Source organism: Corvus moneduloides, chromosome 8 (assembly GCF_009650955.1).
Source record: "Corvus moneduloides isolate bCorMon1 chromosome 8, bCorMon1.pri, whole genome shotgun sequence".
Classification (NCBI taxonomy): Eukaryota; Metazoa; Chordata; class Aves; order Passeriformes; family Corvidae; genus Corvus; species Corvus moneduloides.
The window spans coordinates 15785259-15810112 of NC_045483.1; the positions used below are offsets into that span (position 1 = coordinate 15785259).

General features: G+C 35.5%; 1 protein-coding gene across 8 annotated transcripts in view; it reads right to left on the reverse strand.

The window, feature by feature from the left end:
* CPEB3 (cytoplasmic polyadenylation element binding protein 3) overlaps positions 1–24854 on the reverse strand; it is an 80410-nt gene that overhangs the window by 40352 nt on the left and 15204 nt on the right. For 6 of the 8 annotated variants that reach the window (XM_032117078.1, XM_032117077.1, XM_032117081.1 and 3 more), the window contains exons 3-4: positions 11338–11497; positions 2594–2650 (exon numbers count right to left, since the gene is read on the reverse strand). In XM_032117078.1, coding sequence (XP_031972969.1) covers positions 2594–2650; positions 11338–11497 — 217 coding nt within the window. The remainder of the gene's footprint in view (positions 1–2593; positions 2651–11337; positions 11498–24854) is intronic. The other 2 variants (XM_032117083.1, XM_032117082.1) reach the window with 1 other exon arrangement.

The following is a 24854-nucleotide window of genomic DNA, read 5'->3' on the forward strand; positions in this document are numbered from 1 at the left end:
GGCAGGAAAATCCCCAGTTTCAAAAGGCTGTAATGAGTAAGCAGGAATAACAGCTGAAGTACAGTTGAAAGTGCTGCCACAGAGGATAAGAAGGAGATAGAGACAAACATCCCCCAGAAAACTTCCCCTCTCCCTACAACATGTGAAGTTTTGCATTGCTGTTGGCATGAGCATATGTTGTCTTCCAACTTCAAAAGATTGCCTACATTGTCAGTGTGAAATTGAGCTTTGAGTAATAAATCTTAAAGATTATTACTATGTCTTCACAGGAAAAGAGAAAAATGCTTATGAAGCAATGACTATAAATAGAATGTGAAGGTTGGATCTGCAGACTCAGCAGACTATGTTTAGTTTCACAGAAATTAAACACAGATATGGCAAGTATTATGATTTAAAGATATTACATAAGTTCTCAAAATTATTCCAAAAAATACTGTGATGAAGTATCTTTTGGGAATTTTTATTTTACTTATTTTATATCTTTTAACCCAAATCATAGCCATTCCAGCACAGAAAAGAATACTTCTTCTTGAACTAATTTTCTTTGCTGTATTTCCCCACAACAAAGGTAATGGATGACATGGGAATTACCTAGTTCTAAATTTTTCAAGTTGAGCTGCATACAAAAAAGAATTTCAGTCACAGAAAGTAATTTTTAAGCTTTTGTACTTGAATGTTTGCTTTTATTCTTAGCTCTTGAAAGATCTAAAAGCAAAACCCTACAGGTTTCAATAATTCTAGCTTAGGGCTCTTATTGATGGCCAGAAGTGGTGTGGCCTTGCCTAGTAAAGAAATAAAGGGAGAAGAGTTGCAGAAGAGGAAAAATATATGGGAACTTATTCAGACTTTTGATTTGTGATTAATTTCATTTTTCATAAATTGCATGTTTATGATTCTGGGCTTACTTAAGTCTTTAAACAGTCAATACTTCAATAAACCCATAATATTTTAAGTAGTGCAAATGCCTAAATATATTTCATTTCAGTCCCTCAGTTAGCTATGTTGATATTTTAACCATGTACCAGGACTATAGCTTCAAAAGATCATTGGTTTTATAAACTATTAGAGTATCTGTCTGCTGTAAAAATTTCAAAGAAATTAGGAAAAAGTTTTTTTCATTATTTTCATTAGAAAGAAACCAGAATAAAGCACATCATTAATTTAAGATAAAAGCAAGTTGTCCCAAAATAGTGTAACTTTTCGTTTCAGTTTTTCATCCCCATCTTTCAAAAATCACTTTTAGACTTTGGAAGAAATACTACTATGTATTTCATCATAACTGTCAATTTTTAAAGGTAACTCAAAATTCAATCATAATATCCCATCTTCACAAATGTATTTCTGTTGCAGTTAGCTTGTTGAAATGCCCACTTTAGAACAACAAATACATTCTGAGACCAGAACTCATGTCAAACACCTGACAACTGTACTGTGTAGAACTTATTTACACACACACAGAGGCATGAACAGCTTCCTCTTTTAATAAAGTCTTTAATAAAACAAAACATTTCTCCTAGTTAATAACTTGATTTCCCAAAATTTCATGTGCCATAAGAAAATCGGGCTTATATGCTAACTACGACAACAAAATCTCCCCAAAGTATCACCTTACCATTAACAGTATAAAACTAAGAAGAGCACGAGCTAAGTCATAAAGGTTCCAAAAGCTGGCCTTTAAAGCCAAGTGTTAAACACCTTGCATCTTGCCTATGACAAATTTTCAGTTCTTCACATCTGTAAATTATTCTTTGCTTGGTACTACACAAAAAACCCCTGCAGTTTTCAGCTATACTCAGTCTAACTTACATAGTGTGTAGTGGGTTGAAGTGGGTTTTTTTGAAAGGCAAAAAATTTTAGAGAAGTTTGTAAATAACCCTAACATGTCTAATACAACATTGTAAACAAAAATGGACATTTCAAAATAGTCAGCATTTCTCAGGATTAGACAGACAAATACTCTGCTTTGCACAATTCAGTTCAGCATTATGCTGGTGGTGCCTGACACCCTGTCCCCCACCCTCCCCATATAGGAACTGTCTTCCAGGTCCATTCTGCCAAGTTTTTTTGAATCCATATGTTCATGACTGGAATTTTAATTTTACTTTTATTTCCTGACACAAAAAAATGCAATAATCTCTCAGCGGAGTTTTCCCTCATTATTTAGATGTCTAAACATTCTCTCCATTCCTGTCTACATAATAGAAACCAACAAAGCAAACACCATCAGTCCATGTAATTATATGCAAAACTTGTAACAGCTCATCCCAACAGGAAGAAGTATGTCTGGAGAGGTATCAGAAATTAAAGTTACAGCTTTAACACACATACACACCCACAAAAGAGGGAACATGAGAGACTGTTCTGTAATACTATCTATAGCAGGCATTGTGAAGCTTCCAGTGAAACACATAAAGCCATTACAAAGCTAATATAAAGAATCAGAGGTGATTGATTTATGGAAAACATTTTCAGAGAGAGAACATGAATTTCTGTGCAAACATTACACATATTTATGTCTGATTGTGCAGCTACACACACAATAAGAAATAATATTCAACATGGCAATATAAATCACTAGACATTAACTACTTACTATTAAGAGCCATAATATTGTCTGTTCCTGGATGATGGAAGTTTATTCCCATACGCCCTGCAATGTAAGCAAAAGTTATTTTCAATGGGTTTATTTCAAACTGAATTAAATTCATTAATATGAAAAATTTCTAAAGGGGATGAACAGTCAGGGTAGCTGAATCTTCCACCTGTTGAAGACAACTTCCCAAGAATACACATTTAAAATATTTAACACCACAGTACCTTCAGTATTATGTACTTAAAACAGTGAAAATCACAAAATAAACGTTATTTTTAATACATTTCCTTTACTTTTCACTAAGAAAGCATTATGCTTACCCTTTCAAAACAAGGCCTCGAGTTCAACCTTGCTGCAGTTACACCATTTATAGTCGGTTTTCAATAACGAGTACAGCATTGCAAAACTCCATTTAATTGGTAAAAATAAATCACTATTTTTCATACTACATGAAGCACCAGAAGCTCTCAAGTTAACAGATAGCTGGAGAGAGAGTTCTTACCCTGGTTTTGCATTCTTCCCTAAGAATCTTCCATCATCTACCATTTGAGATAAGACACTAGGTTAGAAGGAGTATCATTCTCAAGCAGTACATTCATATGTACTTTGAAAATTAAATATTCTTGACCCAAAGGAGACTTAGTCCACAGAAACCTACTTTTGCTGTTAAAGCAAGAAATAAGCCAACAACAGCACTTCAGATTAGTACTGGATACTATTTAACTGAGATGAAGTATTAGATGTTATCCTGAAGAAACCTTGTCATAGGAGTTTTTAAATTAAACTACCCAAGACAATCTGCAAGCTTTAATTTGTATTAGTCCTTTCCTTGAAAAAGATACAAAAGGATAATTACAGCCATGCAAAAATTTATTTCAACTAAGTAACCTAAGTAACTTTATGTATATAATGTAATTCCATTTCATAGGCTCTTCCTGTCTCTAGGTCTGTGGTTAAGTTTGGGAAGTAAGAAGAGGTCACTTTACATTTCTTCACTACATGGACACTCAAATATGGGAGTTCAGGACCCACTCACTGCACTGAAATACCAATAAAATTGTGATGTTCCTGTACTTCTGCAAACCCAAGTTTTAACAAACAAACTCTGGCAAAGCAGAACTAAAGCCAATCCTCTCCAACATTTTTAGTTCCTATTGATAGTCAAAGCCTTCTATTTCCAGTCACTGAAACTGCTGTGCTGTAATGAATATTCTTTCCGAACAGATGCAGCATGAAGTTTCAATATACTTCTGAAACTAAGTCATAAGCAGGTTAAGAAAAGTAAATAAATCTTTTCTTCACATTGAAGTTTTCTCCTTTTAGAACAAAATGCCACCACAATAAGGCTATGAAGCAAAGAGCACCTCCAGAAAGAAGTGGGGAGAGAAGGTAAATAGAATCTCCATTTTTACTTTCCAACTCCTTGAGTAAAGCTTCTTAAAGAGCTGATCTTCATTAACCACTTCACATTTCCTAATTACAGACATAATTCTCCTATACATATTTTCACATTAATCTGGCACTGCAGAAACATTAAAGCTGGTATTATTTCAGTTAGTATAACCTTTGCTAAAATACTTCAGACATCTCTCCAGATGGACATTAATTCCCTTTTCTTTAACAGTGTACTAATGAGTGTGAGGTTACAGATATTACTTGTAAAAAGAAAAGGTGTCTGTACTAATTTGTACTTCAAAATTATTACTTGGAATAGGAAAAAAGAGAAAAAGAATCTGCTATGAAAAAAATAGAGTAAATTTTGAATGTATAATGTTTGGATGGGCCCTTCTCTTTTCCTTTGCTGAGCCAGAAATTCTGCTGTTTGACCAGCTTCAGAAATAGAATCCTATCTGTGACATCTGGGTTTAGTTTTTTCCTCCCTCCAGGCTGTCACCGGACCAGGTGCTGCTTGTGTGACATTTTGTCACCTGCCCTTGGCCTGCTATTTTTAAACTGTTCTTGTCAGCTATCTTTTAAGAGGAGCAGAAAATACAGAGCAGCACAAGCAGAAGAACATGTTCTCACACTGAGCTAAGCCAGCGTGCAGGATAATTCTGTACATCTTCAGAGGTCCCTCGTGCAACTCTATAGAAACACATTAATGGAATCCTTCCAAAACACACCTCTATTAAAAGCATTCAAAAGAGACTGGCAATACACCAATCACAAAACAATTAATTAATTATGAATAATTATACAGCCTTTCATATTGGCTATAGTGTTTTAATATTTTGTTGCTTGAAGCAAATTATTCAATTGAAAAAAGAGGCCATCTGCAGATTACAAAACTGCATAATTCTCTAAGGAACAACAAGAGAGCACAGAAAGGAAATTATAATTTTGTAATTTAAAGGTGCAATGCAGAACTGTGAAGTATAATTAAGAATATGTACTTTCAAAGACCTATTTAGGTGAAACACATAAATGACTACAGGAAAACAATCAATTTTATGAAAATCATATGTATGTTACCTGAACCTTTATGAAATCTATATAAGCACATATTCTAATTACAGTTTTAAAACAAAACCTCTAGATAAAAGTATTACTTTTCAAGAATATTAAGCACATTAAACAGAAACATAGAGAAGTTAAGAGCACAGAAGTTATGGATTCCAGCAGTTCACTGAAATCATAAATAGCAACCCTTCCAGTAACATCATCCCCAGTACTTGTATTCAGTGTACATCTGCCATTTTCAGTTTGCCTGTCTTGGTTTCATAACTATTTAGTGAGTATATTTTCAATTATATGCTTTTATAACATGCACTCAAGAGTATTGCAGTTAGGCTGCAACAATTATCACTCTTTTACGTCTTTTCAATTCCTAGTTTAGAAAGAAAAAAATCTAGTTGTATACTTCTTGCTCTTCAAACACTTCAGAGCATAAATGAAGGCTTAATGACTCTTGTACAGCCCAGGCTGCACTGTTGCTTATCTCACATTATTAAATTTCTTACATTCTCTCTCCTAACAACATTTGGAGAGACTTTTCTGGCTGGACTGCCTGAGTGCCCTGCTGCATGTGCAATATCATACTTGCCATGGCAGAGAGCCCAATTCCTTTTTGGAGCACATCAAGGCTGTGCATCTTCTCTTCTGTATTATACTGGAAATGAGATGCTAAATAGAATTTGACTTTACCTTGATCTTTGTAAAAGAGAGTAATGATCTTGAATGAATTCTGAAATCTTTCTAACAACTTAAGGAAGTATACCCTTCCCACATATGAACCTTTATTGATTCTTTTGCAAATAAATTTTTCTTAATTGTGTAGATAATTTTGAGTTACATGATCAGTTTTGAGAAATAATATTGTTCTGGAAATAGCAAACGTGAGTATCAGAGACAGTTTTACCACTATTGCATTTCTTCTTTTATTAATTTTCTCTTCCTAAGTGCTTTATGGTTTTTTGAACTTGTGTAGCCCTAATCAGCCCCCGGCTATGAATACTCGCATAGTGAAGGACTTTTAAGATTACAGTTACCTATTCTCATCATTTTCATGTTACAATCAACATTCCAAGAAACAATGTTCATTGCTTGTGTATTGAATAAAACTTCTTGCACTACTGTATTTCATGATTTGCACCAAGACTGACCCCTTATACCAATTCAGCAATTAGTATTTGGCATAAGATTTGCTAGAAAATAGCTGGCCTGCTATTGACCTGTCCTGAACTTACTGGGAATGAGAACTTACTGGAAATGAGAACTTTCTCTCACATAATTCTTAAGATCACTGTTGATATCAATTACAATTTATGACTACATAATCCTGTGGCAAGGTCAAATGAAATGGGCAACGGGACTATGTCTGCTCTGTTTCTTTAGTAATAATACCTCCTTTATCAATCTTATCTTTTCTATGATTTCCAAGATGGTGCCAACAAAAGGCACTGAAAAACAGCAATACTTATTTGGATGGATAGCTAGCAAGCGGGGTAGGGTAAAGTTTAGACACAGGAGAGTGCAAAAATCAAAGCAAGACCTGAACATTACCCCAAACGTGTGAAACAAGATTATTCATCTGACTCGCATGTATTCGGAAGCCTGGTTTACAGCACAAGTTACAACTCCACACACACCCCTCCCATCCCCCCAGCTCAGCCATGAGTGTGTGCTCCAGGATTCACAAATGGCCACAAAGCATGAAGCACGTGTGCATATAAAAGAATTTTAATAATTTTTACCTGAGAAGACCTTAGACCATTCTCTCTCTTTTCCCCCCAAAATTACAGACATCTGAAACTATGCTACACTAACTCAACATATAGGCCCAAGACAATTTCAACACCAAGAATGTTGTAAGCAAGGGTCTGCATAAAAAATTATAAAAACAAAAGGTAACTCTCTGAAGAAGTTTATTGACTTTATTCTCTCCCCTGTTTTTAATGTATATCTGCCATTTGCTCACACCCATAATTTAAACACCTACACTTACAGATCTTTAAAAAAACTAAAATACTGAGCAGAACAAAAGTACTATTGTTTTCCAGAAGGGAAATATGAAGAACTATTATTGTGATCACACACATATACTTTAACTGTGCAAAAACATATTGTGGCAATGTGAAGAAAAGTGTATAATTATCAGCTATGAATATCAGTAATAAAACTTCTTCCTATCACTGAGTAAGCATATATAGCCTATCAGTAGGGAAAGCAACCTATAAATAAAACAGCATATATATTACAATGAAATGCAGACTTTATAAGTAAATTACATTGCTCCAATAAAACACAACAGTCTTGCATATATTTAAGTAGGGCAAACATTTTTAGCTTGAAAACAGCTGTATTTTCAAAATAATAGTACTTTGAAAGCAAGACTTGAACATAAAGTTAAATTTGGCATTACTTGTAAGTGGTAGACAAGTATTTGTACACATATGATCATTCTACATGAAGTTCTAGAACTGTATTCAAAAGAGTAATATTGATATTTTTCACTGGCGTGGGGGGAGGGGGGACTAAAATAAAACAATATCAAAGCAGACTTTTCCATTAGCAATCTATACTAAAATATACAAACCCCTCAAAACAGTAGCAAAGCAAGAAAGAAAAAAAGCAAAACACCTTTAGCTCTTTGTAAGGTCAGTCTTCAACAACACAATGAAAAAATGGAAATAAAGAGAAGGAAAATTTGCTATCTCTATAACCACTTCTTAAACTAAAATCAAACAAAAAATCCCCACCATTCCTGACCAAACAGATTCAGCAGGTCAAAGACAAGGACATAGTGGTTGCCAGCAGCAAATTAGGAAGTATGATCACACTACAGGATCGTTGGAAAAGGCACTTATTTAAGAAATATGAACCATTTAATGACCATATTCTGTCCTGAAAAAAAATACTAAAGAGGATTTTCTTAAATAAGAGGAGTTTTAAATGGAAAGGCAACATACTGTCCTTTAAAAGGATTAGCATGAGGGGCCTAATTTTAAACACAAATACACGTGCAAACACATCTGTCTGCACACTGTTTTTCATGAGCATTTACAGAAAGGGGTCTGATGAGCATCGAGATTTTGGGAAATGCTAGTACACTGCACTTTTTTCTAATGAAAGTGTTGCAAAAAGCTCTAACAGGGTAGCACCATTTCTAGGACTGAGATGACAACATTTCTTCTATTTACATGACCTTTGTGTTCAGTTGCTGACTGCAAACACAAATACGATCCATTCATCTTCACTTTTCTTAGGTCATGTGGCAAATTTAGTGCTTTGCTTACAAAAAGCTTAGGAACACTTAGAGCTGAACAAAATCAGGTGGAATGTATTGAAATTAATCCAAATCCAAGTGGAAATGTAAAGGTCCATTCTATATTTATTACAACACTAAGTTGCATGTAATCTTCAAACAACTGGCTGTCAAAATGTAGTTAATTTAAATGCAAACAAGAAATCTTAAATTTTGCTTAGTTTTCATATGACCTGATAGTCTTTACAATAGTTATGAAGTAACCCAGCAACTTCAGTTTTGTATTACACAAATAAGTACTGAAAACCAGGAGAAAAAGTTTCCTCACAGATGCTGTTTCTGCCTCTGAATGTTGTACATATATATTCAACATCTTGATCTCTACTGAAATATTATGACATAATCAACACATGCTTTATGTATCTTTCTACAATATGATCTCTGTTAAAAGTAGGTACAATAGAGCCAACTCTTGAAATCTCCTTGTACTTGTGTTGTCTCCAATTACTTATATTTGAAGTTGTGTCACACTAATACTCTGAAAAAAATCAGAATTTTTGTTAGGTGGGGATTTGTAAATCACAAAGCTTGTTTCTGTTCTGATTTAGAATAAAACCCAAATATTACTGTTATCTAGTGTAACAGTAAATTTAAAAGAAATACTTTGAAGGACATGATTTCTCTCCTCAATTTCATACTTAGTTTCATGACCTGTCAGTAGCACATGTGCACAGCATATGATCTAACACAGCTGAAATATTTTATTTAATTATTTAAAAATAGAACAAAGGCAGCTGCTAGTTACTACCGATCAAAATATTTTTTATAGATCAGAATGCATCTGTTTGTGTTGTAATGCAATAGTTTGACATGGATAAACATATTGCAACAGTGACATATTACACCACAGACAGGAGACACTTTTATGTAGGAAAGAAATATTCTGGTCAGTGATAAGCAGCATCTACCCATAGCTATTCCGATAATTCACTTTTGCCCTACAGCTTCAGGTCAAAGCAGAATGTAAATTAAAAAGCTTATAAAATACTGCAAATACAACCTTTCCTTATTAAAGCAAAACTGTCCCTCATATTTTTGTAGTGTATAATATATTTTACTGGCAACTCAGAAAATAAATAAGACCGTTCAGGAAAACATCTTATGAGATACTGCACACTTCTGTTACAGAGGCCTTGTTATGACTGACATGGGGAGCAGCCAGATACCCTGGGCCATACACTGGAATTTGTCATTAACCAGGCGAAGCTTAACAGTTCCTTAACTGGATTTTTTTCCTCTTTTTTTCCCCTCCTTTTGAAAGAGGGAAAGTATTTATGAGTATTGACTGAAAGAAAAGAAAAATGTTGAAGCTGGTCATGATGGCAAAGAAAGCAGGTAGGGAAGTCTGTCAAAGTGTCTTAGGACAAATGAAAATGAGAATTCCTTTTCAATTAATTTACATTCCTTAAATCTCAAAGCACAAAAATGGCAAATGATTTGTAAAGCTACACAGTTCTCAGACTATGAGGACAGAAAGACAGGAACATACAGAAGGTTTCCCCTATCTGGCAGGAAAGGCTGAGAAAAAGAAATTGGTTTTAGAAACAAAACAAGAGCTGATACCGAGCACCTTCTCCCAAGACTGGGCTTATGATAAAATGCAAATTAGATGGATATGCTGGTAATTTAAGTCCAGAAATCTCAGAGCTAGATTTCAAATCTCTTTCACAGCAAGAAATACACTGAGTAAAAAGAACTGACTGAGTGACCCTGGGTCTCCTTGCTGGAAAGCACCAAGCCAGCCTGCCAATCAGACTAGGTCAGCACTCACTCAATATAAGTAACTCAATATTTCAAGAGTGAGGATCAGGTAGTTTCTGCTGCACTAACAATCTGTCAGACTTGCTCTGTTCCATGCTTGAAAGAAAAAAAAAAAATCCCTCCCCAAAAAAGTCACTTAATCACACGCCCTCTCAAGGCCAAGTGGATCATGCTTTAAAAGAAGTGCTTTGGTGACCTTGAAATAAATTCAATTTCCATGGCCTACAGGACAAAGTCTGACCATACCTCAGATTGAGAGAAGGGTTTGGAGCTTCACCTACCACAGACAAGAGGATAAGACTCTCCCTTTCTCACCTAGAGCTCCTCCACTACCTCCTCTGAACCAAACAGAGCACGAGAAACTCAGACCCCAAAACAAGAGGAAAATATCCCAGAAGCATTTCAATTTGGTCTTCCCATCAGAATCTTGTATGCTTAATCCTCCTAACCACATTCTAATCTTGTTCCATCCTAAGAGAATTATTTTTTGCTCCAAGTATCTACTGGGACATGAGGGGGCACATATACCAAGAAGGGTGATGTTCCAAGCAAAGTTTCAAACTTAAGACAAAGGAGGGTGCAGGTTGATCAGGAATTCAATGAAATGCTGCCACACCTTTCATTATACACTACCAGTGAAGTATTAGAAATGGTTTCATGTCTAATGCAACACCTGGTAGAACAAACACAGTTTAACAGCATAAATAATCAAAACTTTCCCAGCACTTAACAACATCTAACATCTTTTGGCTCCTCCTAACAATTTGAAATCCAAATTAAGATAAATTTGTTTAAAAGAAACCTGAAATAAATATAGAGAGTAACCTCGATACAGTGGTTGGTTTGGGACCACGGTATCGTAGCTGATAATCCACACATAAGTATAACCTTTGAAAAAGATGTTGAACACAACAATTGGACTCCAGCTGCATGAAACATTTTTTGAAGTGACTGCAGCAAGAGATCTCATTCTACAATTTGCTGATACAAAATCCCATGTTTCAGATATGCCAGTTAGATAATACTATGATTGTACACTTACAATAAATGTATACACATTTCACCTCATCTTCCTAGTAGAGAAGTTGATCTTAAAATGGGAGAACAGAAATTTCACATAACTGGAAACTCATTCATTAACAAAAAGTTTATAGAAATACTGAAAAGCTGACTTTTTGTTTAAACACCAAGCAAGCATGGACATATGAATATTCCTAACCTGTAAAATGATTCCTCCACATTATATCAGCGAAACTCATTGGTGGGCCACTGGGAGGGTAGTGTTTACCTTTCAGAGGCTCATGATCAGTCCTTATCATATCCATTAAGGAATTTTCCAAAGAGTGCAAGTTAAAAGTGTCATAGGGCCTATTCCGGTCCTAGAAGAAAAAAAAAAAAAAAAGAAGAAAACAACAAGAGTTATTGAAAAACTTAAATTTTCTAACATAGGCTCATTTCCTGTTACATGAATTCCAGCATCCAATTCTACATTTCTTCTCGCAAGAACTCTTTATAAGAAAAAAATAAAAATTTATAAATATGTCTACAGTTGTTTAAAATTATACCCTTCATTTTGCAACTGCTGTTTTCACCAGTACAGCTATGCAAAGAGGCTTTTAAATACTTCTAAAAATACACATACAAGCAATAGCTAATTCTAAACATTATCATTTAAATAACAACTTAGAAATAAAGCAATATTAATGCTTACACTGGAGAAGTGAAATTGTTTCAGAGATTTTTGGTTTACAGCTTCAACATCTGCCTTCTGTCACTGTGCTATCTTAATACCAGAGCAGAAGCAAGCAATGCTCAAGACACCAGCAGGCACCTTTGCTCCAGAAAGTACCAATTAATTCTTCAAATGTCTCACATTAATCTGACAGGTTTAAGGAAAGTACACTAGGTGCAAAAAAAAATAAAGGAAGCTAGGATAACACTTCCACTGTAGGGCACTCAAAAACCTGAGCAAGGGTTGGTTTGTATTGTTTGAATTTCTCATTTTAATTCACTGTAGTTCTGCTTCTGCTTTTGGTAAGTAGAAGGGAAAAAGAAAAGAAAAACAAATACCAGAATCACTCTTTAGAAGGCCGACTAGAACAACCAGTTTCAAAGCTCAGGAATGATCACATGGAGGGGACAATCTACCAATGTATCTGGAGTACCGTACGCCGTAAGACAGCATAACAGAATGGCCCCTTGTAGTCATCCTGTCGCTAAAAAAACATTTGTTTTCCTATTCTCATCACTATCATTACAAAAAAAAGGGGGGGAGGTTGTATACTATATTATGCTACAGTTGATGAAGAGTGGTGCAACAGTCTACTCTGCAAACTGAAACCTTCATTGTAATATGCTCCCACAATTCCTGGAACAATGTTTTTCACATGCTAGTTACTAGAGGATATTCTTGATAGAAAAACTAAAATTTAAAATCCTCAGAGAAAAAGCAGAAGTAGCCATAGAAGAGGTAATAAAAGTTTTGTCTTAATAAATATTATTTCTCTTGAACCCTCTTGTTCTTAGGTTGTCTTTAAACAAAAGTAAAGGAGAGAACTGAGTTCACTGGTATAAATTAAGCTTTCTTTTAATATTCCTGTTCTGGAATTAAAATAAATACACATCATTAAAAGCTTGCTGTTACAGAAAACTCTGAAATACAGATAATCTTAGTGTCAAAAATTTCACGTTCCCACAGTGCCTGCTCTGTAAACTGAAGACCCAATTTCTAATACTGTGCTAATACTGTACTTTTTATAAGTGGACTACCATTATTTTCTATACACCTTTATTTCATCTATTGAGCATTTTTTGGCAGTCAAACACGATGTTCAAAGAATAATACATGATTTCTGTTAGAAGCTATACTAAGTACTGAAGTTCAAGTGAGCTCACTGATTTTCAGTTCTCATTGTTGATGATTTTTATGTCTTCTACAGCTGCTTAGAATGCCAACGTTTGTATACTGTATTTAAAAGAGGACTTGTTGATCTATCCAACTGGATCAATACATTGGAATATAAAATAAAATGTATGTCCAGGAAATCTAAAATAGATCCTAGGGGGAAAAATAACCTCAAACCAAACAAAAACATCCAAAACACTGAGGGTCACTGAGGTGGGGGGTTTTTTCCAAAAAGAAAACTTTATTTTGGTTAAAACAACCCACTCCTTAGTAATATGTGGTCAGAGAGAAGAGTTTGTTTTATTTCATATCCACTTCCTTAAAAAAAAAATGCAAGTCTAAATTGAAAAGAAAAAGCGTTAACTTTGATGTGAAAAAAAATCCTTTCTAGTTATATATTAGTAAATTGATTCAATAGAATCTATATCATTCCTTCAAAGCAAGAATTTTTGTTGTCTTTCTCTATTTGCCTCTTTTAGATACATGTACTGCATGTAAGTAAAGAGGTCAGATGCTTCAATACCCAACTATAACATCTTTTTGAAGAGAAAATATGAATGCAAAGATACAGCTTATATCCTAAATAGGGGTAAGGAAGTATTTTTTAGTCAGATGTGTGCCCTGATTGGGTTTACTATACAGCCATAGCAGAGCTGAGCTGGCAAAACCAACAGTGGCAGGAGAGTAAAAGGGCAGGACTGCTGCTTTTGCCACAATGATAGCTTATTCCAACTTTAAACATTCCTGAGATTACAGTCTTAGAGGTCGGAAGGCGTGAGTTCAGAAGAGGACACAGCCTACAAATTGAATTTAATTGTCCTTTATTAACATATGTATGTTATATTTTAACTATGCTACTATAGCAGCAAATCCCTGGGAGGTCCTACTTTGTTCTGTAACCTGCCAAGAAGCTGTGCACACGGATACAAGTGGAAAAAGGGAGAAAGAAATCGAAGTGTCGCGGCAAGGTTATGCAGGGCAGGCTTGTTAGAATGCTGCATCTTCATAACCTTTTAAGGGGCATACAAACCTGCAATATCTTTTCAAGATTAACACAGACCTACATTAGACACAGGAAAATCAATTTAATCAAAACCCTTTACCAGGCAATTATAACACTTCCCATTATAGTACTTGAGCAAGATAAATCTAGTAAAGGAAATTTTAGATGCAACAGATTTTACGAGTATGTTGTGGCAGTGCATAAGTATAACGCATGCTGACTACAGACTTTGCAGTGTGGGTGATAAAACACAAGTAAGGGCTAACATTCTAGCTCCTAAATAAAAGGGCTATTACAATTTTTCTCAGTAGCTTTCAATTCAGTAGTAATTCATTTGTACTCAGCAGATTTGAAAACTGTTTTCTAAATTCAGCAATTTCTTCCAAGATGACTGGTGCTTCTGCACACACACACACTTATCTTTCCTCATTTCCCAGCATGAACAGGTTCTCCTGGTTTTGTGAGCTGATACTGTTCCATCTCCTGGATTTGCCTTTTGCATTGTTTCCACAGGCCACCAGTCTATTGCCAAACAATCCCAACAACATAAAAAACTCATAAAGGTCCTTAGCGGTGCACAAGAACTTTGCAAGAAAGTTCTGGGACTAGGACCGTGAACTAAAAACAAAATATATACAAAATACAGAGTGAAAAAGCAAAATAAATAACTTGGAAAAGAAATTTGAAAATCCAGCAAGTCTGGAAAATTCGCAAGGATATCCTCCTAAAGAAGACAAAGCTCCTAAGACCTACTTAGGTAAACTGCATTATGGATAAAAGAGAAATCTCCAGCTACCAGGCACTGCCTCTGGCTACAGAAAAATCATTAAGTCAGCAAAAGATTAAGTCCAGCCTGCCCACGTTGGATTGTACTTCTGCTGTGTGCAGACAGCAGCTCCTTCCTTGTTAGCTACCGGTGTATATGGCAGCATATTTCAGTTCTTAGAATTCTCTAGTCTTGAAAGAAAAACAGTTTAGTAATAAGAGCTCTTAGAGAAGAGATGCATCCCAAAACTTTAAATCCCAGCCCTTCATGGCTATTATCTATTCATTCATCCATGCCATAGACTTCCTCAAAGTGGACATGTTAAGCATAGCGAAAAATTACAAATGCATATCAGGATCAGATTTTTGAAGGATCACAAAGTGAAATGGACCTTTAGTTGGAGTTGGGTCTCAACTTTCTACCTTTGAAGATCTTACTTGTAAGGCTGATTAAAAATGTCACATAATACAGTGTCTATAATATTTTAATTTTTAAAAAGTCAAAACCAAAGAGTAACTGCCAAAAATAACTGTAGAGTCAATACACTAAAATAAAATGAGAAAATACAACGATGTGCATTTTATCTGAATCTTACACTTTTGTGCATATGTATTATGCTAGTCTTTAATTACACAACCATGATAACTATTCAGAGGTCTCCAGTCTCCATCCAACACACATAATGAACAAGCTCTAGGAATGAATCAAAACAGTGCTTTCAAGAGGTCTGTTTATCTCTAGGACAGATGCCTGTGTTGCTTATTCCAGGACATGGCTGAGTTGTAGTAAGTGCGTCAGCAAATTCCAGGAGGCGAAAGTAACTTTGAAAGTTATCTTAATTATGAAACAAATATTACTGAGCAGTACCTGAACTACTGACACATTTGTAACACTTGAAATAAAAAGAACTTTTTCCCATTTTTTGTACCCTGTAATGTGGTAGCCTTTATTCTGCCCCCTTCAGACTCACAGCATGGGCGTGTAAGGGCAGGGCATAACAAGCACTACTTCAGTTCCCTCCCAGTAGACACACAAACCATGTCTTTACTGCTGAGAGTGAAAGATAAAGAATGAGAAAAAAATACATGACTACATCATGGATGACAATGTCAAGACCAAATCTATAGCTAGGATCATAACAGGTGAGAAGTGGATCTTAATATAGCCTGATTTCCTCACTAACTCTCTCAGCTTGAAAAGGTAGCCCAAAGTAATTGGAACTAATGAACTAAAAAAGGAAATTACTGGCCTATCCCATGGCAGAGACATGGAGAACATGCATCTTGCTCCAAAACCTGAAGATGTATAATTTTCTTTTGTCTCTGAAGAGGATAATGGCAGAAAATACACCTGACCATTAATTATTAAAGTACAGTTAAAAAGTGGCAGGTTTCACCCTGAGAACGCATGTCAGCAATCTAACACATGTTGCCCAGGCCTAGCTATCATCCATACTCAGAATCCTTAACCATGGAACACACAGCTGCATGTGTTAAGTTCTGTTTGGCATGGTCATCTACATTTATAGCATAAAATACACACGGAGTTGAGAGATCCCTCTCATCTGCATTTTTTCTACTGTGCAAGCAACAAATCCCCAGGTATCTAGACCCTTCCAAAGATACATTTCCCTGGGTCTACAGATTTCAGTTCACTGACTTTCTACTAAGCTTCCAAGCTTCCTATGTTCTTAACACTATCTCAGTTTCAGTAATTTATTTCAGTGTTCTACATTTTCATGCTGCCCTAGATTTTCCAGCTTTCTGCACCAGTATGTGGCACAACGCAACCCAACTCTGCTGGGCAACAAGATGGCTTCAATTCACTGAAATATTAACTGTTTCCAGAATACCACAACTCCAGTGAGTCTCACAGGAGCCATCAGAGCCTACGACATTACACGTAGTGTTTTGATCAGAAGAATGAGATCTAGGGAACAGCTACAACTCTTACGGCTTAAACAACTTTCCTATCAATGCAAACTTCTTCACAGGGGTCACTGCTGTGTTTTGTTCTGTGCCCAACATAAACCTGGATTTGGCTGGACAGAATTGCTAAGCATTGCCAACTAAAGCTGAAGTCAATGGAAGCAGAGCTTTGAATAAATACAGGGTAAAATGCCAGCACTGTTTCAAACAGGGCTCGCTCACTCTGTTCTAGCACTTGCAGCACAGGTTATTACTAAGAACACAAGGAAAACAAGTTTGTCTTGTTTCAGTATCTCAATTCAAAACAGCAAAACCAACAACTGCAAAGAAAAAGTATTCTGAAGTTTAGCTTGGGACATGCCCAACATACCATGATGGTGCACATGAATAATCACATACAGCATGCTCTAAATGCTCGCTGGGCAGCCCTTCACTTCTCACAGCTTCAGCTGGGATGCAATCCCACTTTCAAAAGTCTTTCAAAATACAGGAAATCTGAGGAATATGGTCACATGGTAAAGTAAAATTATCACTGTACAAAAGAAAAAAACTTGTAAATAGCAAGTGTTACTTCCTTTGCAGATTGGTGTTGGAATGCTGCCAACAACAACATGACTGACAACCCAGATGCACACAGAACTGGAACAACCAGAAATGTCAGTAGTTCTTCCTTATACTGGATTTAATAAAAATATGGAATAAACCAAAACAAATAAGAAGACATAAAACGTAGGTAGGATGGAACAATAGGGTAAATTTGTCTATGCCCATAATGAAGCATAGCTACTAACATCAAGTCTTAATGGAATTTTATTTGAATTCCACTTTCTTTCTTATCTTTCCAGTTAATTTTGGGTAGTAGGAAACTAAGCTGGATTTATTGTGTCCCTTTACTGGAACAAATTGGGGAATGTTTTCTTATGTTACTGTTGCTTTTGGAATGTGCAGAGAACACATCAACTTCTCATACATTTGTCTTTTCTCAACATTACCAACTGTAGCACATTTTATTTTCATAGGTGTTCGGAAGTTCACTGGGCAAAAGGCGAATTTTTTTAAGCTTATTTAGAAGGCTTCTAAGAAAAATAAGGAAGTTTAATACAAATATAAAACAATATCTAACTGTATATAGATTATGGAAACATTTCCATGTCATTTGAAAAATAACATTTCAAAACTCTAGTTAATATTTAGTCACCTTGTCTATGTTACATAAACGTTTATAGTTAACATGCAAGAACTCGGACTGAATCCAAAAGCCTTGAAAACTTGACCTACTCAAGCAATTTTTCCACAAAGAAAGGTAAAGTTGTATTCAAACTTTAACCCCTTACAAATTCTGACTTCTAAAAATTTTTAGTGAAATGTTTGTACTTTTTATTTTCAGATTAACTAAAAAGCACAGAAATAGGAAGAGATACAAGCAGCACTATATAGAATTACAAAAACTAATAAAAATTATGTTATTTGGGTCTAATGTCCCTTTACTTTGCAGTTGAGATTCCCTTTTTGTACACCCTTAATACATGCTCAAAATATATATAAGAAAGTTCAGTCTTTATTGCTATACAACTTGGCATTGTTCTGACTAAAGAAAATATCCTGTCAAGTTCCAGAATATTCAATATTTGCTTGCCAAGTAGGGGGAAGAAAGTAATTGAATTTGCCCTGCATTTTCCTAAATAGAGGTGATAACTGATTAAGTTATTCTTCCAATACAGATTTTTATAATATGCCAAGCATACTATTTTCATGATCACTAGTGTTATTTCTCCATTCAAGGACAGTAAAGCATGAAGAGTCATATGTTCCAATGGGGAACACCATCTTTTGCCTTGCTACCATCTCGGCAAACAGAAATATGATAATATAATACAATTAATATTTCAAACATCATCTTTTGCCATGAAAACAATTAAACAATGTATTTTAAAAACCCAAAAAAAAACCCCACCAAAAAAAAAAAAAATCAGAAGGATCAACAAAACATCCATTATTTTTTCAGCCAATACACTACTGTAGGGAATGATCTGCAAACAGTACAACTGACTGAGCACTCAGTGACAGGATTTATGTTTAGTCATATTTTGTTCAATGTGATGCTTTAGATAAAAATCTGCTCATCAGTCCTGCTGCTGAATGCATCTCAGAAAGCTGATGTATCCACTTTCTATTATAGTTACTGATTCCAGTAACAAATGGTTCTAACACTTGTAAAATATAGGATTAAAGTAGTTACACCCAAGATGACCATCAATTCACTAAAACAAGCAAGTGGAAAAAAAAAGATGTCAGCAGTAGAATTTACAAGCCCATTCATTATACCCTTGAGCTATTAAAATGACATAATTTAACTGGTTCATTGGCCGGCTGTGCAAGAGTTCAGCACTGATAAGCTACCTTTGGGCTTCTACTGCTCTGTTCAGTAGAACATTGCCTGTGTCCCATAGCAAGGAAGAACTAACATTGACCTAAGAACTCCTTGCCAGACAAATCAGCACAAGTGCAAACCTCAAATCACAAAATGAAAGCACTACAGAGATGCAAGGGAGGAGGGAGTACTGGGGATGCTACAATGTGAAAGGATCTGAATAATCAAACTTCTCAGGCTGGACCACAGTATGTAAAAGAGAGTAGAGACATACTGTGTAAGGAAGCTACTGCCTCAAAGATTTACAGACTGTCTCATGGTATGACAGCATAATGAGACAAAATGGGAGATAGGAAAGAACACAAGTAATCACTGTCAAACAGATGTCTGAGCACCATTGCCCAGTAGCTTCATTTACTGTGGCCACCAAGCAAAGGAGACTCAAGGATTTCTCTGAAACAGTGGTTTTGTCTACAGTTACTGATCATCAGTGACAAGGAATATATTGGTAAGAGGGGAAAAAAAGTGTCACTGAAATGTTTAAGCCTGATGACAAATAAAATATTGTCTCTCACCCCAACTCATTGTGCTTTTAAGAAAAATGTGACTAAAATAATATCTAACTGGCACATTTCAAGTCACACTCCTGTTCTGTTTCTCTCGTGCTCAGGAAAGAGTGCCTCCTGACAAAAATCTTGTACGTGTCAGAACTCCAGCAGCTATTTCAACAAAAGAGAAGTACCACGTTTCATCTGTTCACACAGGACAAGATCCTTACCTACAGCTTTGGAGAACTACCCTTAGAGAGGACAGTCATGTTCCATTTCAGAACATGAAACAGTATAGTGGGGATCATTGTTCGTAAGGGCTGGGGGGAACTGCGGTCATTCACCAGTATTTACTCAGAGGCCTGAACCAGGCCAGAAACACTCACAATGAAAAACAAGGAGGTGACCTTTGCAGTGTGATGTCACTTTGCAGCCAGCAGGATTTAAAGAAAAAGTTTAACCTATTAGGTGCAATATACTTTTAATTACTAATTAATTACCAATTCACGTGTACTACCCAAGTCCTAACTTTGTGCTATTACAGCATGATTAATATGCATGACAAATTGAGGCACACAACAATCCACTCTGTCACCTTCTTCCCAACTGGATTGAGAATAGTTAGGCAGCAAATGTTGTCCGTCCTGGGACTTCATCAAGGACATAATCGATCACAGAATTCCAAGCTGTCTCAGGCACCTTCTTGTAAGGGAAATAGAACTACAGGCTTTCTCAAGCTGTGTGCCTACTTCTAAACATGAGTTGAAGACTCCTGTACAGCCAGTGAGATATCAGGCAAACCTTTTCCTAAAGTGTCATTATGTTAGAAACCCTAATTTAAAAATATTTGCTATTAAGTATTTGATCATCTGCAAAATTACCAAAATCCCAATCCAAAATTATGTTTAAATTAGAAGCAACTCTTCAGATCAATTATATGCAAGCAATTTCATTTCAGATTACATTTTATAAACAAAGGAATTTTTCCAGTTGCAAATACTGAATCATCCCATGTATGAAAAAAACCTCAATTTAATAATAAATTCAGAATTAATTTATTAAATATATTACTTCATGTGATAATATATTAAAATAGTAATGGAATCACACTGGGCATACTTCCATCTTTTATTACATAAGGGGCTTAAAGGCATACAGGATATGAGGAAAAGAATAACTAACTGTATCATGTATAAAGTGCCTGAATACTTATGTTAAATTCTTTAAAATAACCAGAATAAAAAATTCTTCCCCTTAGATAAGAAAAGGCCATAAGCAGTTGTGTTGTCAGGTAGGTGTTATGCATTCAAATTACTGCTGCACATTTGCATTTAATTAAAATAATTCAGAAATCACTTATAAGATACACAAGTGTGAACAGCCAATTAACCAAAAGGAAACCTTTACGCAGAAATTGAAAACCATATTCATGGGAGCAAGAAAAGCACTCTCCTTTTACATCATAAGAGCTAAACTGATTAGCACGTGGCAAATTCAGTAAAGATTGCTCCAGACAGGAAAAATGTCTTGAGATAAAAGCCTGCCTGATTTGCAGAATTCTCCTTTTTTTTTCCCCACAAGGTAATAAAAACTGACAGGCATCTTAAGAAAATGCTGCTACAAGGAAAGAACCAGGATGTTCAGTCACTTACGTATATGCAGGGAAACTGTAAGAAGGTCAGCATGAATACCTTGGACAACAAATGTCTAGAAAAAATTCTAGCAAGACTGATAAAAAAGTTATAAAACACCCAAAGAAGTCAGAAGAAAATAATGTAGCCTCCATAATTGGTCCTCACATTCACAGAAAATATCAGGTAAACAAGGGTAAACAGAGAAGACAGATAAATAGTAAGAGAAAGCAGCATCATCTATCCAACTCACTAACAGATGAGGTGCATGGCAACATTGTAATCAAAAGGAGCCAGAGTCAGAAAGGCAGTCAGTGGAACCACCAAAGCTAGTCCAACTAACAATGTCAGTACTGTATGTATCTGACCAGCAAAATAAAAATGAAAGAACTTCAGCAATAGCTGAAGCAGGATATGAAACTATAGATGACAAACACTGTTTCTAGTTTTTATGACTGAAATTCAAGGATTTCTTCTCTTTTGAAATACAGTGCAGAAATAATGTAGCATTATGCTTTACTGATGCAATACCCTGGAAAAGATGATTCCTGGGTCTTGAAAGATTAGGATATGCTGTTCTAATGAGGACTTCCACAGAGCGTTTCACATGGTGCTACAGGCAAAGTAACCACGTAAATGGGGAAAAAAACCTAATCAGTGTAATTGAGGTAAGAAAGAAAATTGTAAAATGGGAAAGAACTGCTAGTGCTCAACAGAATCTGCTAAAGGAAAGTGAATAATGCAGTTTCTTAAAGGCAAATCTTGAGACCAGTTTTGTTGAGATCACTTGAGATACTTGAAATGAGTAATGTTGGTTATTAAAGTAAAAACAATAATAATACTTAAAAGATATCAGCAACCCAGAGGAGATAAGCTCATCACACAAAAAGAACTGAAAAACTGCAGCAAAGCAGACTGATATTTAATAGCACTAAATACAAGGTCATGACCTCAAGGAGTCAATCTTCCCTATAAACTGGAACCTCATCAACCAGAAAGAATAACACAGAAAGGAGAAATACCAGTTTTTTAGTCGATTTCTAGACAATTACAAATGTTATGTGTGAAAAGGTAACAAAATTATAGGTTGTATGAAAAACCATGCATCTCATACGGTTGCCACATGCATCTGTGCACACCTGTATTCATAAAAAAAGCTATTTTCACTGTATTTGTTCTTTTAAATTAATTCTCCTTGCTCTACATGTCTAGTGGAGCCAAGGACTGAGCTATATTTTAAGACATTCACCAGTTCAAGTTTATATTCAAACAAGGCCACTGTGCAAGTGAAATAGCATAAAAACTTTCCAGTTTCTATACAAAGTGAAGCCTTTCAAAAAACCTCTAAAATTTACTACAATCAATTTTCAATTCGTTTTGAATGGCATACACAACATCGGGTACTTCTCCCTTGCCTAGCAAGAAAAAAACCTCTTATATAAGTAATCTACTACTTTGTAAAACCATGTCAGAAGAGTGTGCTCCTGTTTAGACAAGGGAGGTAAGACTGTGTGCAGAAACTTGCATCAAAACATCACTCGTAAAATCTGCTGGCAATTATGGCTGATTTTCTTACTCAGAAGTCACAGGTATAGCTTCACTTAGCAGCAGCCAAAAGTAGCAGGAGCCACCCACCTGAGGACCCTTTCCACTAAAAGTTGAATCTGGTCCAAACTTTGCAAGATTTTATTTGCAGAAATTCTCATCCACAGAAAGTGAATGAGTATATTGTCATGTTGGATTGCCACATTTGAAAATGCCACAGCTTCCCCTTCATTCTGTACTATAAAAGTCCTACTTTTTCTTGTTCCTGATTTTTGTTTCCTCTACTCTCTTGTTCTGTCTTAGTCTTCCTGCTGCACAGTCAGCTGCTACTTCAGGCTTTGTGAGTTTTAAGAAAAACCCTTTCAGTTACTCTGAGAGGTCTCTCTGTTCTCTTTTTTTTTTTTTTTCCCAATTGTCACAGGAAGAAACAATACGATCCTGGAGAGAATACATGAGCAAGATAATTATTTAGTGAGGTGAAATAATTAGGTCAAACTGTTGTGGGCATCATGATTTAAAACTAAAAGGTATCTTTAGAAGTAGTTTAAAAAAATTTCAAACCCACAAAGTGTGCTATAAACATTTTACACACTTGATTATTACACACCTTAATGCTTACTAAGGGCACCAATAGATCATATTAGATTTGGTTATAAGCCATCCGTTAACATGCTAACAATCAGTTAATACATTAGTAATTTGGTAACCCTTTACAAATTTAGAGGTCACACAGTAAATGGGTGTAACACTAGCTACCTCCATGTTAATTCATTAATGCTTTTAACACATCTCTTTCACAAAGCAAGATACTTCAGCAGAACAAAGCAGCAACTTTCAACAAGGAATTAGGAATTTTCATTTAATCCGAAGCAATATTTAACTGTTCAAGTGTTTTAAAACAAAATGTTTGTTCTGTTTTATTTCAGCAATTTCCGTAAGAAGGTACAATTCCAAAGACTTTCTGTAGGAAATGAGTCTTACCTGCAAAAAAGAGCCTTTACCACTCAGAGAATAAAACCCAGAGAGCTTTGGTGGGTGAATTTCTTTGTTGTCTGGTATTTCTCATTAAAAGATCAGCTTTAAGTTAACTACAGCATTGCCAAAAAAAACTTTTTGGGATGAATCTTTTTAAGATGAGCACCTTCACAACAATTCTTCTATGCAGGAAAGATGAATTTCACCAGAACATCCACTTATGATTATGACATAAAACAAAACCATATTAAAAATGCCCATGATTAAGCCATAATGCTTTCCTCATTTACGTCAGAAGTGGTTTTTTGTCAATTTGTGTGAAAATCCACCCCAAGTCACACATTCTGGAAGCTTGGTTTGGGCATGGGGAAAGAAAACCAGTTCTGCATGTTCACACTAAGTTATCACTTAGTTAAAATGTCTAAATTTCTAGAATTTAGAACTTCTAGCCAGTATTTCTGGAAATTCCATTCTCCCTGAATTTGTTTCAACCTATTTAAAACCCCTCATCCTATTAATTTTGCACAGGACTAAGTGAACATGATTCAGCTTATGACTAAAGAGATTTATTGGGCCTTCCTCTGTAACCTGAAGCTTTGACACAGAATGTGGAATAGGGGAGGCCAACTCAAACGAAAAGCCTCATTGAAAAAAAAAAATATCAAAAATCAGGAACAGGAAGAAATAGAAGGGATGTTTGAAAGCAGTTGAACGGTTCAAGGGTGGATAAAACAAAGAAAAGGGGCCATGCCCACTGAAACCCATTGACAGTTGGTGCTCTGTACGCAACTTTCATTAACTTTGTTAACCAAGAACAAAGAACTGTTGACTTGATCAAAAGCCTCTTCACTTGGGTGATGAATCATGTGAAGTTTATCACCCTAACATAGAACAGAATCTGTAGTTTTGCTTAACTAGTTTATTTAGACTCTAGGAATTTAAAAGAAAACTGCTGCAAATTCTTGCAAATTTTGCAAAGCCATCTAGAAAAAAAGAATTAGGAAAAGCAGGAGTAAGACTTCTCCAGAACCTGGAAGATGTACAGAGAACAACATACACAGTTG